This window comes from Rattus norvegicus, chromosome 1 (genome assembly GCF_021556685.1).
Source record: "Rattus norvegicus strain SHRSP/BbbUtx chromosome 1, alternate assembly SHRSP_T2T, whole genome shotgun sequence".
NCBI lineage: Eukaryota > Metazoa > Chordata > Mammalia > Rodentia > Muridae > Rattus > Rattus norvegicus.
In genome coordinates, this window is record NC_141534.1 from 21,945,001 (window position 1) to 21,960,000 (window position 15,000).

The window sequence follows — 15,000 nt, forward strand, 5'->3', positions numbered from 1 at the left end:
GCCATCATTAATTTTTCTTATGACGGAACTGAAAGCATGCATATAACACGCCAGCCAGCGATGGAAGAACAGTAGTTTTCTGCCAGAAACCAGAGCCTGCAGTTAAGTTAGAACCAGATGGCTTCCTCTGTTGAGGGGCAGTTTACAAGCCTGTGCCGCTATACCTAGCTCTTTAAAATGTGGGTCTTGCATGGCAAGCAGTTTCCATGCTGGGCGCTGAGCCTCCTCCTTGGCCTTTACAGGTTCCAGTCACTTCCTCATGTGCTGCGTCATGCGGTCTCATCTGCCTTCCCCCTCGGCTGGAGGTGGAAAGTCACGCCTCGGAGAAGGTCGAGAGGTTATCTAAGATCGCAAAATGTGTAGCTCTGTGGATCTCACCTGTGCGGTTGCTGGTGAATGGTTTTAGAGTCAGACAAAAATTAGGTTTCAACTAATATTGCGATTTGCTGATTTCGTAAGAGAAGACTGTGTCCTGAATATCAGCTTTCACAGCTGTGAAGCTAAAACCTCCTCCCGTATTGTTAAGAGAGTCGGATAATATATCCAAGGTGGCACAGTGTGTTCCCTGAGCAAGTATTGTGGTTAATAGTGTGACCTTGTAACAGCTCAGTGTCATCCCTTTGGAATTTGTAAGAAATCAAGTGTCCCAGACCCTACTCCAGACCTCCTGGGTCATCATTTGCATGTTAAAATTTGGAGTGTCCCAGCACACCTCAGGTCTGAGGTCCAAGAGCTGGGTTTTTTTGTTCCTGGGAGTTCTGATCAATAAACAACCGCGCCATTGCTATCAAGCATTAAATACAGCAAACAAGACAAAAAGTCAAGTGTTTGATGTGGCCTGGATTGTGGTGAACTGGGTTACGTTGGTCCTACTTCTAATGGCCCATCTGCTTCCCTGGACAGCAATGGGACATGTGACAAGGGACTCTTTCCCTCAAGGCTCAGTTTCCCTCTTACAGGGAGTTAACTCTGCCTGCCCTTGCCTGTGGCTCTTTAATTACCATCCTCACCCTGCTCTGACTTGCCCCTTAATTGCTGTTTATTGCTCCAAGGACAGCCAAGTTTCTGCTATGGCCATCTGTAGATAGCAGATGTTTTTCTGAGTCTGCCATTTATCTATCCAAACACCATATTGATTTTTCTTACAGCATGCAGTCAGGAGATCCCTCCAGTTAAACTTCCACTGTAGCACACTCTGCATAGCAGGGCAGAAACTTGACACAGCCAAGAAAAGGTGCTCTTTGGGTGAGGTTCAATCAGATTAAATATTGAGAATCGAGTTGGTTCCAGATTCTGCATTGTCCAAAAACATCGGCTTTCAGTAGATAGGCCACCCAGCATCATAGAGATTGGAATTTCTGAGATTCTAGGAAGTGTAAATAAAATCTGTCCAGGCGGGAGAGTGTGGAGCACTGTGGATAGACAGACTCCATTTTCGCTAAGTTTGGGTTGCCCAGGGAAATGAGTACAAAACCATTTGTATGTTATTTATTTAAGTACCTTATACAGTCAGCTTGAAGGAAGGTGCTGTGAAGAACTCCAGCAGACACAGGTATGTATGCATTTGTCATCCTTTGGAAGCAGAAAGAAAAGGCATTACTGGTTTTCCTGGAATGGGTTAAGCAAAGTGAAGAGATCATGTAGAATGTAGACTAGGTGTTATTGTTATTTGATATTTATTATTGGATAGTCTTTCTCTTTGAACTCTTTGTCAGTTAGAGAATAAAAGAAGTCAAGATGTCTTTCCCAAGTGTTTCAGCTCTGCTCACACAGCCTTCCACTGTACTCAGATAGGAGATTATCTCCACCTATTATGTCTGTCTGTCTATCTATCTATCTATCTATCTATCTATCTATCTATCTATCTATCTATCTATCTATTATATCTCTATGTCTCTATATCTCTATATCTATCTATGTCTCTATATCTATCTATCTATCTATCTATCTATCTATCTATCTATCTATCTATCTATCTATCTATCTATCTCTCCTATCATCTACCTACCTGCCTGCCTATCTCTGCTGTCTGTCTGTCTGTCTTAGGATTTTCATTGCTCTGAAGAGATATCACCAAGGTGGGGGCATGGCAGCATCTAGGCATGTATGTCACAGGAGGAGCTGAAAGTTCTGTATCTTCAGAGGAAGGCCTCTAGGAGAAGACTGACTTCCAGGCAGTGAGGAGATTCTCAAAGCTCACTCTCACAGTGGCACACTTCCTTCAACAAGGCCACACTTCCTAATAGGGCCAAGCATATTCAAACCACCACACTATCTCTCTCTTTTCTCTCCACCTATCATATCGTATCATATCATATCTATCTATCTATCTATCTATCTATCTATCTATCTATCTATCTATCATCTATTTACCAATCTATCCATCTATCATCCATCCATCTGTGCAATGAATATGTGTGTACATGCATATAGATGTCAGAGATCAATTTTCATATCATTCTTCAGGAACTAGTCACCTTCCTAAGAATGGTTTTGTTTTTGTTTTTTTGTTTTATTACGTTTACCTGTTTCCTTCTCTCTCTCTCTCTCTCTCTCTCTCTCTCTCTCTCTCTCTCTCTCTCTCTCTCTCTGTGTGTGTGTGTGTGTGTGTGTCACTGCACACATGTGGAGGTCAGAGGATAGCTTCCTGGAGACTGTTCTCTCCCAGGGATGGAACCTAGGTCATCAGTCTGAAGAGCCAGCGCTTACCACTGGAGCCATCTTGCTCAAGGTCCTTCACTGGAACTTCTGCCTGTCTCCACCCCTTTAACCTTGGGGCTATAGATATTTAGCACGTGTCTCACATGGTTGCTGGTGACTGACTTTGGTACCTCTGTGAGGGTTCACGATTCACTAAAGAATGGTGCCCCAGACTCAAATAGTGTGCAAAAGCAAAGATTGTTTTATTCTGCAGAAGTCCAGCACGCTGGGGTCTACCATCTACCAAGATGGAGTTGCCCAAGTGAGCTCACAGGTCCTATTTAAAGCACATTAAGGGAGTTCCAGAGAGGGTGTAGGTGACCTTTTTCTTAATTTGTTGCCTCTATACCTAGGTACATTGCAGAATCATTGCTGGGGAGTAAGGGTCATAGAATTGTTGCTGGGAAAAATCTAGAAACATTTGCTGTCCCATTGCTTTTACCAGAGGCCAGATGGCAGGGCAGCTTCTGACTGGCTGCCTGAGGTGTTTTTGTTTGTTTGTTTTTTGTTCTTTTTTTCAATAACTGACTCGCTCAGTTCTTGAAAACAGACATTTAGGCCTAGTCTCCTGAACTGCTAATTTGCAGCCGGTCGTGGAGTCAGCCTGTCTCATCCCCACATTCAGTAATGGGCCATCTCAGTTCCTTGAGATGTTTTTTAATGGGCTGATATTGTTGTTTGAGAATCATCAACTGAACAGTGGAAATCCGTTCTTTAATAAAATTAAAGCATTGATTGTGTAGGGACTGAAAGTCAAAGCCAGCATCAGTGGAATTAGAGGCCGAGACAGTTGAAGAGAGACTCACGCCAACCCTGAGACTCTTCTGTTTCTATTCTTACGTCGCAAAGGCTCTTTCTGACTAAGGCCATAGAGTCTTTGACCCATCCTGAATGGTCAACATAGAAACAACATTCCTCACCTAAGGATGCACGGAGTCCTCCCTGCTGGAGGAACAGCAAGGCTAGACCTCTTGTGTTCTGTAAGATTACTTCTGCTAGGGAGGACAGGGAATCCTGCAGGGCCAGGATGGACTTTTCCATCTCCTGTGTATCTGCATTTATCACCATCTGTAGGATTTTTTAACTTTTACCTTGGAGAATTAGTGATGAGGACGCTATAGTAGCAGCTCTGGCCAGCCCTATGCCAAGGAGAGAAACTAGTAACAGCAGAAACGGCCACCCTTTTTACTTGATTGTTTGGAGAGGCTAGCTGGTTGATGACGTCCTTCCCAGAGTAGTAAGTCCCTATAGGTACAAGATGTACTAGGAGACAAAAATCTTCAGTTGTATTTACAACTAGGCCATAAATGCATGGGATAAGCCCTGAGACAGGCTCGCCAAGTGTTCTCCGGGGGCAGAGTGTATCCTGCAATGGTAGGGGTTACAGTGCGGTTGCAGAGGTGGGAATAGGCTGAGAGGGTACCTTACCTTGTTTCCAACTCAGAGTAACCAACGGTTCTGTATTAAGTCCGGAGTGAGGGGTGTTAAGAACTAGTGTCCAATTGGCCTTCTTACCAGGAATCGTGAACTTGATGGTGAGGTTGTTGTATTGTCCCTGGGGGAGACCCAGGTAGTAAGGGGGCTCCCAGTTTATCCAGCATTGCAGCATTAACATGGGAGGGGTATATTCATGCCCTGATGCCATCTAATCTTAAGAGTTGTAGGCATAGTCAGGATCACAGAGCGAGGTCCTTTCCAAAGAGGTTCCAGAGTCTTGTGGTTGGCTATTTCTCTTAATCCAGATTTAGTTACGTGGTTCACAGCAATGGGGATTAAGGGAAGGAGCATACTCATAAACCTGGCAGATGGCAGGCCAGAGTTGCTTCTGGATCCTATGGAAGGCTTCCAAGGATTTTAAAAACTTAGGTTGGTTGTATTCAGCTAAGATATAAGACTGGAGGTTAGGAAGCATGGGAGGGGGCCTCCCATATAGGATCTCAAAGGGAGTGAGACCTAGAGTATGGGGATGTTCTTAGCCCTATATGAGGCATAAAGTAGGAGGGATGCCCAATCACTGCCAGTTTCAAGAGTTTAGAAATTCCCATATATGACTTCGGGTTGATGGAACTGGGATTCTAAGGATGGTTTGCTTCTAGGGTACCTGACAGCATACATTGGACGGACCCCCTTCAATATATACCCCGGATAAGTGACCTCAAGTTGAAAAGCTGGGACCTCTTAACAGATCCTTGGTAGCCAAGTTGACTCAGCTCCTGTAGCAGGTCCCCTGTGGCCTCCTGGCGTGTTTCCACGTGCCCCACCACTCAGGATGTCCTCTATATACAGGAGCACAATTATTTGGGGTCATTCACCCAAGTCCTCATGTAGTGCCTTGTCAAAGATGTTGGGTGAGTTCTTGAATGCGTGAGTCAGGCCAGTCCATGTCAGTGGTCCCCAGAAGCCTCTCTTCAAATCTTGCCATTCAAAGGCAAATAGAGGCTGGCTTTGGGGCTCTGAAGCTTCCAATGGATGTCAGGAGCAGCTTGGTTAACAAAAACCATGATCATGGCTGACTGGTGCTCTCGGGCTTCTGGGTCAAAGGAAGTGTATATCCTATTGGCTTTAAAAGCTCTAGCTATTCCCCGGGGTCCTCATTCTTTCCCGGCATCACCTGACTCACTTTAGATAAATTTGGGGGCTATCTGGTGACCTCTTGGAGGCCCCCATCAGAATCTGGTGGTAGACCTGGAGTATCTCCTTACCTTCAGCAGTGTTAAAATCCCACGCGGGTCAAAGTCAAAGGGAAGTCTGCATTGATGTCAGCCTGGTCTTGAGTGGGCAGCCCATCTGCTTCTGGAACCAATTTCTTGGCAGTTTCCAGGATCCCCTTTCTCTCTCCTCTGTCGTGAAGAGGACCTAGAGCAGTTGCTGACAGCCAAGGTGGGCAGGTGAGTCAGCATGATTGAGTCTAGAGGACCTGGGAGAGCCGATGGTCTTTCTAAAAATGGGGAGTTCAGTGACTTCCAACTGTAAGGATCAGTACTGAAATGGTACACATGTCATGAACCGAGATTTAGGCCTAGTCTCCTGACTGCCAGTTTGAAGCTTGTCATGGAGTCGGCCTATCTCACCTCATGCTTCGAAACACTTTACACAAGCTGGTTATAGTCTATCTCCTGGGAGTGGTCTTCCCATCTCCTCTCCTCAGTCAACACCAGGCTCCCTGGGATCTAACTCAGTGCAGTCTCCCACATGACATATACTCTCTTTGCTGCATTCTGGTCCATCTCACATGTCCCTAAAGCATTCCATGGCTGTTAAGTCATGTGGAGGCCACGGCACTTAGTGGTTAAGGGACAGACTTTGGAATCAGAACGCTGGGGTGTTGACTTTACCTCTGCCAACGACTGCTGTGTGTTCTGGGCAAGACCCCAACTTTTCCTGTGTCTTAGTTTCCTCACCCATCTGAAAAGGGGTAACGGTTGCCACCTTTATGCCTGATAAACTCCAGATGCGGAATTTGTGTTTACTGTTCCTGTGGGGCTTTGTGATTTACTCACTGGGAAGTTTGAGCTCCTTGGGTAACAGTGCTGCTCAGGCACCTGGAAGACACTCGCTTTGTTCTCAATGTCTACACCCAGGGGCCTAGATGGCTGTCCAAGAATCACAAAAGGGAGTTATCAAGCAGCAGCTGTGGGAAATGCTGCCCGGGAGCTGTACACAGGGTGGAGCGTGGGGAGTAAGATTGAGGTCTTGGCATGAAGAGGCTTCCCTGAGGAGGCAACAGGTCTAGAGAAAGGGATCTGAAGGAAGGCTGGGGCCTGAGTAGAGAGGCCCTGGAAGAAAGGAGCATGTGTCTCAGTCCCAGCCCTGGCATGCCTGCTATGCGGAACTCCTATTTGAGAACTCTCTGTCTCTGTCTCTCTCTGTCTCTCTGTGTCTGTCTGTCTGTCTTTCCTGTGTGTGTGTGTGTGTGTGTGTGTGTGTGTGTGTGTGTGTGTGTGTAGGCCTGTTCCTGGCAGGATCTTGCAGTCCTTCTGAACTGCGTATTTTTCTGATAGCTGTTTGGTTTTGTTTTCTTCTTTGGTATTAGCAGCAAGATAAGGTCTGATTTACATTTTTAAGGATCATTTTAGCATTAGTGATAAGAACAAAATGAAGCATGGGTACGGCAAGACACACTCCCTTATTTCTATTTCTGGACCACTTTGTAACTTCTCCTCCACATGTGCTTATTATGTTAACATTCTGATTAATTAATATTAAATACAGTAAAAGTTGATTACCCGAGACACATTTCCAATGCTGTTTTACTACAATGATGATAAATAAATAAACAGGTAGATAGAGCATTTCTGTTGTCTTAAAACTTCTCTTGGACAGCACCTAGGCATTGTGATGTCATAGAGGTTTCGTTTGTGTAATGTAGGGATCAAACCCTGGGCCTTGTACACGCTAGGTAAACAGTTCCACTAATCCATAGCCCCAAAGTTCTTTTTTCTAATCCTTTATCATTCTTCAACTCACAATAGTAATAATAATAATAGTAATAGTGATGATAATGCTTAGCATATAGCACTTGTTAAAGATACATTTACTAAGAGAAGAAAACAAATTGAAAGGGTTAAGCCTAAGTGTTCTTATAAACACACTTTTGAGATTCTTTACCTACATGAATGTGTATAATTAAGTTGACTGAAGTCATAATAAACATGTTAAAAGTTGTGTGGTTGGAAAACCATCATTCCTCCCTAATCATAGACCCACATATCCATTACCTGTTTGTAAATTCTGTCCTTAAGTTACCAGCGGTGCTGTGATGGAGCAACTCCTGGGCCTTTTTCAAAGGTTAAAGGTTGCTTGGTCTTCTTTTATACTCTTGCCAATAAAAAGAAAAAAAACCTGAAGTTTATTTGACGCACCCTCTTTGTTTCTATTGAGCCTTCTTTATTATTAATTACATTTGTCTTTTGGCCATTTCATGCCTGTACATAGTGCACTCTGATTAATCTCACTCTCACTCTCCCACCTGCCTCCCACATCCCCCAGTCACCCCACACTCTTCTCTACTAATCCCTTTCTCACATTCATGGCTTTTTGCTTTGTGATATGACTACTCTGTTTAACCAGAAGGTCTGTGTGACCAGGGGTTTGGAACTGTTCATTGGAACCTGGTGGGCACACACTGAATACGACAATGTCTTCAATTCATTTCAATAATAAATCCGTTGGTAGTCATAAACGGCAGCAGAGAGGGTAGGGTCTCCTGTGCCCCTGTTCACTGATGTTGTACTCTGTGCTCCTGTATTTTGTATCCTCTCACTTTCCTCTAGTCTCCTGCCATGTTCTCCATTGGCTTATTCTGGCTTGAGCCAGAAAGTCTGGGTAATGGGGCCAGGCAAGGGTCATTTCTCTTCAGCTCCAGGTCAGCAGTAAGCAGTGTTACAGCTTTGGTGTCCTTGGCAGACAAAACTGGAGACAGACTTAGAGATCTGGAGCATTGTGCTTGGGTGTGCAGGGTCTGCTCATGGGGTCTGCACTGAGGGGGAAGTAAGCACACAGGACTGTGCAGAAGAGTGAAGGTGAGCTCTGGTGTTCTGTGGATGGTCGGTAGGGGCCATATTCAGTGGGCACCATGTGCTGTCCTAAACGAAGATAACCCTTCGAGGCTGTACAAGAAGGATCAGCTATCTCAGGAAGAGTGTGTGACCCTATGGCCTTCTTCAGCCAAGGCAATCCCTGTAGACCACTCCCAACAGCTGGAGTGGAATTTCTTCAGCCCTGGACAGTTAAATCAGAGTGTCTAGTACATTTAGGAAACAGATGTGAAAATCAAGTCCACACGCTGATAACACATTGCCAAAATACATAAACAGTCAAACATTCAACTCGTTTTTTATCACATAACAAAACCGTAGTTTATCATTTCCACACTCCAACCCGTCAATCCCTATGAAATGAAAATATACAGATATTTAAAACTATTCATTAATAAACAAACGATTAAAAATCATGCTATATGCGAAGAGACGAATTGATACTGCATGTAGATTAATTTCTTAGTTATGTCTTCATAGCTGCAGTAGAATATTAATACATTTTAAGAAATGAAAGTAGACCAAAGGTTTTAAGCAAATCGGAAATTTGCAGTAGAGTGATTCTGAATTTTTCTGATTTCCCTGCTCCCCAATAAATACTCTATTTTTTACAACAGTTTTAGGTTTCCAGGAAAGTTGTGGGGTTTTTTTGTTTGTTTTTCATTTGTTTTTTATTTTTTCCGGAGCTGGGGACCGAACCCAGGGCCTTCCACTTGCTAGGCAAGTGCTCTACCGCTGAGCTAAATCCCCAACCCCATCCAGGAAAGTTGTAAACCTAGTCCAGGGAGATCCCACGCCCTTCACTGTGGCTGACAGAGACAAGCACAGTACATTTCCAGGGTCCCCTTCTGTTGTCTTTATTCTTCTAGGACCCCTCCAGGAATGACAGGTTACACTGAATATCCCCACTCCAGCTTCTCCTACTAATTGTCTCAGACTTTCCTTGATTTGGATGACTTGGACAGTGAGGAGAGGATTGTCGTATTCTGTGGAGTGTTCCTCATTTAGGATTTATCTCACATTTTCCTCATGATTAGACTTGGATGGTGAAGTTTCAGGAGGCAGTCTGAGGGCTAAAGTGTTGTTCTATACATTGTACACGTTAATGTGGCTTATTCTTCATTTTTTGTTTTTATAAAGACAGTCTTTTTTCTTTGGGTCCTTTTTCATATTATTCCTTTGGAAGGAAGTCGCATCTTACCTTCTGCCTCCTAAGTGCTGGGATTATAGGTGTCGGCTACCATACCTGGCCATATTTCATTTTGATCGTCGGGTATCATGATTAAACTGAATTAGAGGAAGTTCAGCTGGATGTCTGCCACTACAGAGCTGCGTCTACCCAGAGGTGGCATCAGATTTGCAGCTTAAGGGCTTAGTCTCCAAAATTGAACCCCCTTCCTGTTTGCCTGTTTGTTTAAACCTCAATTTGTTGTGGGTTATCAAGCTCAAATTGTTTTTACCCTGACTGGCTCCCGATCTCCTTGGCTTCAAGCAGTTTGCCGGAGGGGCTCACATGCCTCAAAGAAACACATCTATAGTTATTATAAAGGATATTGCTGAAGGATGTGGATGAAGAGATGTGTGAGGCAAGGAGTGGGGGAAGAGGGTGGGGATTTTGTGCTCTCTGTGGCCCCTTACCAGGAACCTGCCTGTGTTCGGCTGTCTAGACCCTGCCCATTTGTTTCATGGCTAAGGGCTTAGTCTCCAAAACTGGACCTACTTTCAGTTTACTGTCATAAGCTTCAAGTTCTTTTTACCCTGTGCTTCTGGTGGCTGACGTAAAGTAAGGATTCTCCCAGTCTCTGTCTTGGAAGCTCTCTGGACATCGTCTATCTGGATTTTAATGGCGACGTTGCTTCATATGTGATTGAGGTATGGACAGCCATGTTGAACTCTTGACAAGAAGGGGAGCATCTACTGCTAATACACTGTAGTGGATGCCCAGCAAGGCTTGCTGCAATTCTCTGGCCTCTTCGTAATGCATTCCTGTCTTCAAAGTAGGAATGAGGTTTCCTTACTCCAGAGTAGGTAAGACACTCCTTGCGTCTTAATGTCCACTATCAGGCAAAGGAAGGTCACATGATTTCTTTATGGCTAGACAGACAGATTAGTGTTTCAGTGACCTGCTCTGGGGAAGAGAAATACTAGTTTCTGAAGGCTTGTAAGACAGAATAATGGACAAAGGCTGAGATAAGTATGCACGTGGATACATTTAATATCACAGGTTGTTGGCAGGTTTTTGCTGTTATCACTTTGCTCTAAATGTCTTTACGTGTGTGTGTGTATCCTTGTGCGTTTATGTGAGTATCAGCATTGGAATCATGGGGTCAAAGAGATCTTGTTTTGAGTTTTGATCCAGTTAAGTGATGGTCAAAGGAGCTGACGCATTTGTGAAGATGTGATGAAAATGCCCCTGGCTCACCTTTGCCAACTGTTACCAGTTACCAGTAATTACCAGCTACTGTAACTGTTACCAGCTACCACTAATTGCCAGTTACTGTAACTGTTACCAGTTACCTGCCTTTTTGGTGCTTGTTAATAATAATTTAAGGTTTTGACTTTTTAAAAAAATAATTGACTTTTTTTATTTATGTATGCGTATGGGATGTGGGATAACTTCTGGGAGTCAGTTCTCCCTCTACCTCACGGATCTGAGGGTCAAACTCAAGGTCTCAGACTTGGGCCAGCTCCTCTGTCACCAAGCTGTCTCACTGGTCCTAGATTTTTACTTTAAATGAAATCAAATACTTACTATTTCACTCTATATCCTTAAAAACATGTAATTTTTATTTTCGTTTATGTGGGTACATGTTGGTATGTCCATGGGGTTCCTTCAGAGGCCAGTAGAAGGTGTTGGGCTTCCGGGAGCTGAAGTGATAGGCAGGTACAAGCTAAGCCCTATGGGAACATCTACTGATAACACACTGAGTGTGAACGCCCAGCAAGCCTGGCCTCTTTCTACAGCATTTCTTCTTCAAGGTAGGAATGAGATTGCTTTCTTCCAGGGTAGGAATGAGGAGTGTCTTGTTGTTCACTATCAGACAAGGGAAGGTCACATGATTTCTTTATGAACTTTCAGCTACTACACCATCTCTTCAGACTCTCATTTTATATCTTTACACTTTTCACCTACCATTTTATTTTTTTTAATAAGACCTTCCTTCTCCTGGACACCTCCTCCCCCAGCTCACGGTGTTAAAAAATGTTACATTTGTTTATTTATTCGTGCATAGGTCACACTGACCTGCTACAGCTTGTGCACGGGAGTCAGAGCACAGCTCGTGGGAGTCAGTTCTTTCCGTTACTGTGTGGGTGCAGAGGATTGAATGTGGGTTGTCAAGCTTGCTGGGAAGAAGCACCTTTACCTGCCGAGCCACTGGCCAGCCCCAAACCTCTCTTTTAAATGGGTAACGCTTCCTGAGGATCAGAAGTAAATAGACTATGTAAAGAAAGGTCACAAAAACATTCTTTATGCAAAAAGCTCTATAGAAGACAAAAAGACAGTTAAATTATCAGAGCAAGAACACACTGGTGATATTTGCTGATTCCATGGTCGATCCAGGGCACCCACCCTTGTGGGGCATAACCTGAAGTCCTCCTGTGGGAGGCTGCATCTGAGATGTGCCTTGTAGCCTTTTGAAGATTGGTCCTCCTTTGCCTTTGTGGGGTTTGCTGCGACCGATGGAGTGCCTTGATGCTTACGCCTCAGGCTTCAGTGAAGGCATGGAGGGATGGCATCAAAGCTGAACAGAGACATTGCTTCACACTATCGGATGGATGCTTTCTTCTCGGGCCTTTAACTTCAGAGAGAAATGGTCTGTGCGAGCACACAGGGAGACACTGGAGGAGCCTTTGCTCACTGGGGCAGAGGCTGCAGACACTACTTATTCTCCTCTTTGAAGATACTTGGTACTCATTAAACCCAAATGATTGAGGAGAGTTAACCCGGTTCTCTGCAGAGCTCACCCAACAGAGTTCTCATTTGAAGGACATGGCAAAGGTGAGCTCCAGTCACCTTCCTCTTCTGTGTCAGGGCTGACACTCAAGGCTTCATAGTTTATCCCAGTGGCCCATGTTCAAGGGAGAGCTCTCACTGTTACAAGATATTAGAGATGAAGTTGTTGGAGAGAAGTAGATTCACAGATAGTGCGCTCTTTGGCCAGGGGAGGGAATGGTAGAGGGGTGTGTGTTGGTCAGAATCATCGCATCCTAAATGTAGCTTGTGTCTTCACTCAGCTTAGTGGCTTGCTTTGCAGCGGCCTTTGTGACTGCCCACAGTTTTGAGCTCCGTTAATGGGGTCTGGCTGTAATTTGAAGAACATTCTTATAGTTTGATTTGTATTGTTTCTTTTCTATATTTAAGGTTAGCCTTTAAATGTGATATTTCCTTTTAAGCGATGCTCCTCAAATCTTTTTTTTTTCCCGGAGCTGGGGACCGAACCCAGGGCCTTGCGCTTGCTAAGCAAGCGCTCTACCACTGAGCTAAATCCCCAACCCCTCAAATCTTTTTTGAAAATTATAATTTGCCACTCCTCTGCTTTCTGAATAGAACTTTCTTCAAGGGCAGATTTACCAGAGTCATTCATCGAAAAGCAAAGACAGAGGAATGTAGATGTTGGCTCAAGGGCCTAAAATGCCAACACCCTTTTTGATTCTTAATTGCAATTTATAATCTGATAGAGCTCTGTGAGCAAGACCAGTCCAGCCAACTGTGCTGTGTTTAGTTAGTAAATAAATGCTTGCACCGGATTTTCTGTTGTCAGAAAATCTATTAGCTGCCGGCTTTGTCTCCATGGTCTTCATTCATGAGAGGTGAGCTTGGGAAAGTTGAAGATACACACTATTATCTTTCTGGATACACTACTCATTCCAGTTTCCATGAGTGACACATAACAATTGACACATAACAATCTAAAGTGCTTCTACTAAATAACTTAAGAGTTTGTTTTGTGCTTTAATCACAGACTTTTTCCCCATCTCCTTTCTTACCTCTTTTGCCCTTTTGAAAAGGTGTGTGGCTACTGGTGATTGATTGATTGATTGATTGATTGATACAGGAAGTAGAAAGGATATCAACCGACTCTACTTGGTTTGGTGTTCATGACACTATGATAGATTGTTCTCTCAGAAGACTGTCTGGGTGGCCTGGTTCTCTCAGCATCTTGGATGCTCTCTGTGGGATCTCTGATTTACTTCTTGCCCCGGGCATGTCTGGGAACTTCTTGTTGTTGCGTTCAGGGCTTGGCCCTTTCATGCATAGAAAAATGAAACAGAACAGAAGCCAGAAGTCCCAGTAATCCTACGAAGCATTCCCAGACCTCATGGCTGCTGGTTTTCTAGAAGTTGCCACAATGTAAGCCCCAGGAGGCACTCACTGGCTTGGTTCTGCTTCCTGGTCTGTCTCTAGTATGTCCATCGCACAGTGGGAATATTGTTCAGGGAAGTGCCGATTCAGTAGATTGGCTTTGAACCGTCCTGTGTGAGGCTGGGCTCTTTTTTGCCAGGCAGGTGTGTGCTTCTCCAGTGTTAGTGTTTGAGGGGGATCTGAGTGTGAGGTTTTCCCGGCTGATGGGCCTGTTCAGGCTTGTGGCCTCTTTCTCCCATTTCCAGTAACATGAGCATTTTCACCCACAATTCCACTGTAGCTGGGGAGAATCTACCGATAAGTCAAACAACTCGAGGGGAGATGCCCATATGTGGGTAAAAAGGGTGTCCACACTGCCTGGATAGAGCCTCAGAGGAAGGTTATGATAGATGCTTGAACTTCACAATATTTAGAAGATCTCCAATAAAATGTTAGCCTTTGTATGTCCAGCGGAAGTTGGGTTTACTCCCCTCCAGTCGCCATCCCCAGCGGAGGAGTCCTGGGAAGACCAAAGTGCTGCTTAGGCCTAGGTTCTTGCAGGGTTGGCTTTCTTTTGTTTTTAACTTCTCTCGCAGTTTGCACAAAGGATAGAGGTCCAATAGACAACGTATCCCCTTGATCCATTTCCATAAAAACATCAGCATCCTTTCTCCTCTGTTTAGCTTGGGTGGCAAATGCAACGGTTGTCCATTTCTGGATATTTTTAAATGTGTTCATTGTTGGATCAGTCATAAAGACACTTAACAAATGGACCAACCGGGTCAAGTCAAATGTGGGAAAGGGGGTTTCTGCTTCTTTCCCTTAAATTATGTTTTTATCAGGCCCTTCTTGTTGGTTTTCAGCCTGGGGGTTTAGCATATGCAAGGCGCCTTGTCAGATGTGGAAAGCACAGAAATAAATAAACATGTCTATAGCTGCCTGGAGCTCACAGTCAGTCAGAGACAGGCAAATAAACAAACCCAAGTCTGAGGTCTGGGTTCCTGTAACCTAAGGAGGAGACTGATCCAGATGAGCAAAGAGCAGTGTCCTTCCAAGGGGAAGCAGACAAGCCAAGACCCCGTCTTGGTATGAGACGGTGCAGACTCATACCACAGCCTTTCAGGATGCTGCCAAAAGACTTTTCTAGAAGTTTCTAGAACAATCCATTTGTGTTATTTCTACAGCTAAAGGCTTCCAGGTCTCCTCCATAAAACCTGTGTCCAACTCCTTACTGAGTTTGTCCTGCCACTTTTACATTAAACGCCATGGTCCTTGGTGAATCATTCAAGTCTTCCTAGTCCAGTTTCCGTAAACCAGAGTAATCATCATAATCACCCTGCGAGTGCTCTGGGGAGGATTAAGTGACTTAATATAAAAGTCTAGAAAGCATCAGGATATGCTGTGGAAGTTACAGGTGTT

At 44.3% G+C, this 15,000-nt stretch overlaps 1 protein-coding gene across 9 annotated transcripts in view; it reads left to right on the plus strand.

Moving 5' to 3' along the window:
* Positions 1–15,000, plus strand: part of Enpp1 (ectonucleotide pyrophosphatase/phosphodiesterase 1) — a 64,987-nt gene that overhangs the window by 8,448 nt on the left and 41,539 nt on the right. Inside the window, exon 1 of one of the 9 annotated variants that reach the window (XM_087595436.1) lies at positions 12,158–12,237. Within the exon in view, the coding sequence (XP_087451562.1) occupies positions 12,229–12,237 (9 nt within the window). The 5' untranslated portion in view covers positions 12,158–12,228. 9 annotated transcript variants of the gene reach the window in all.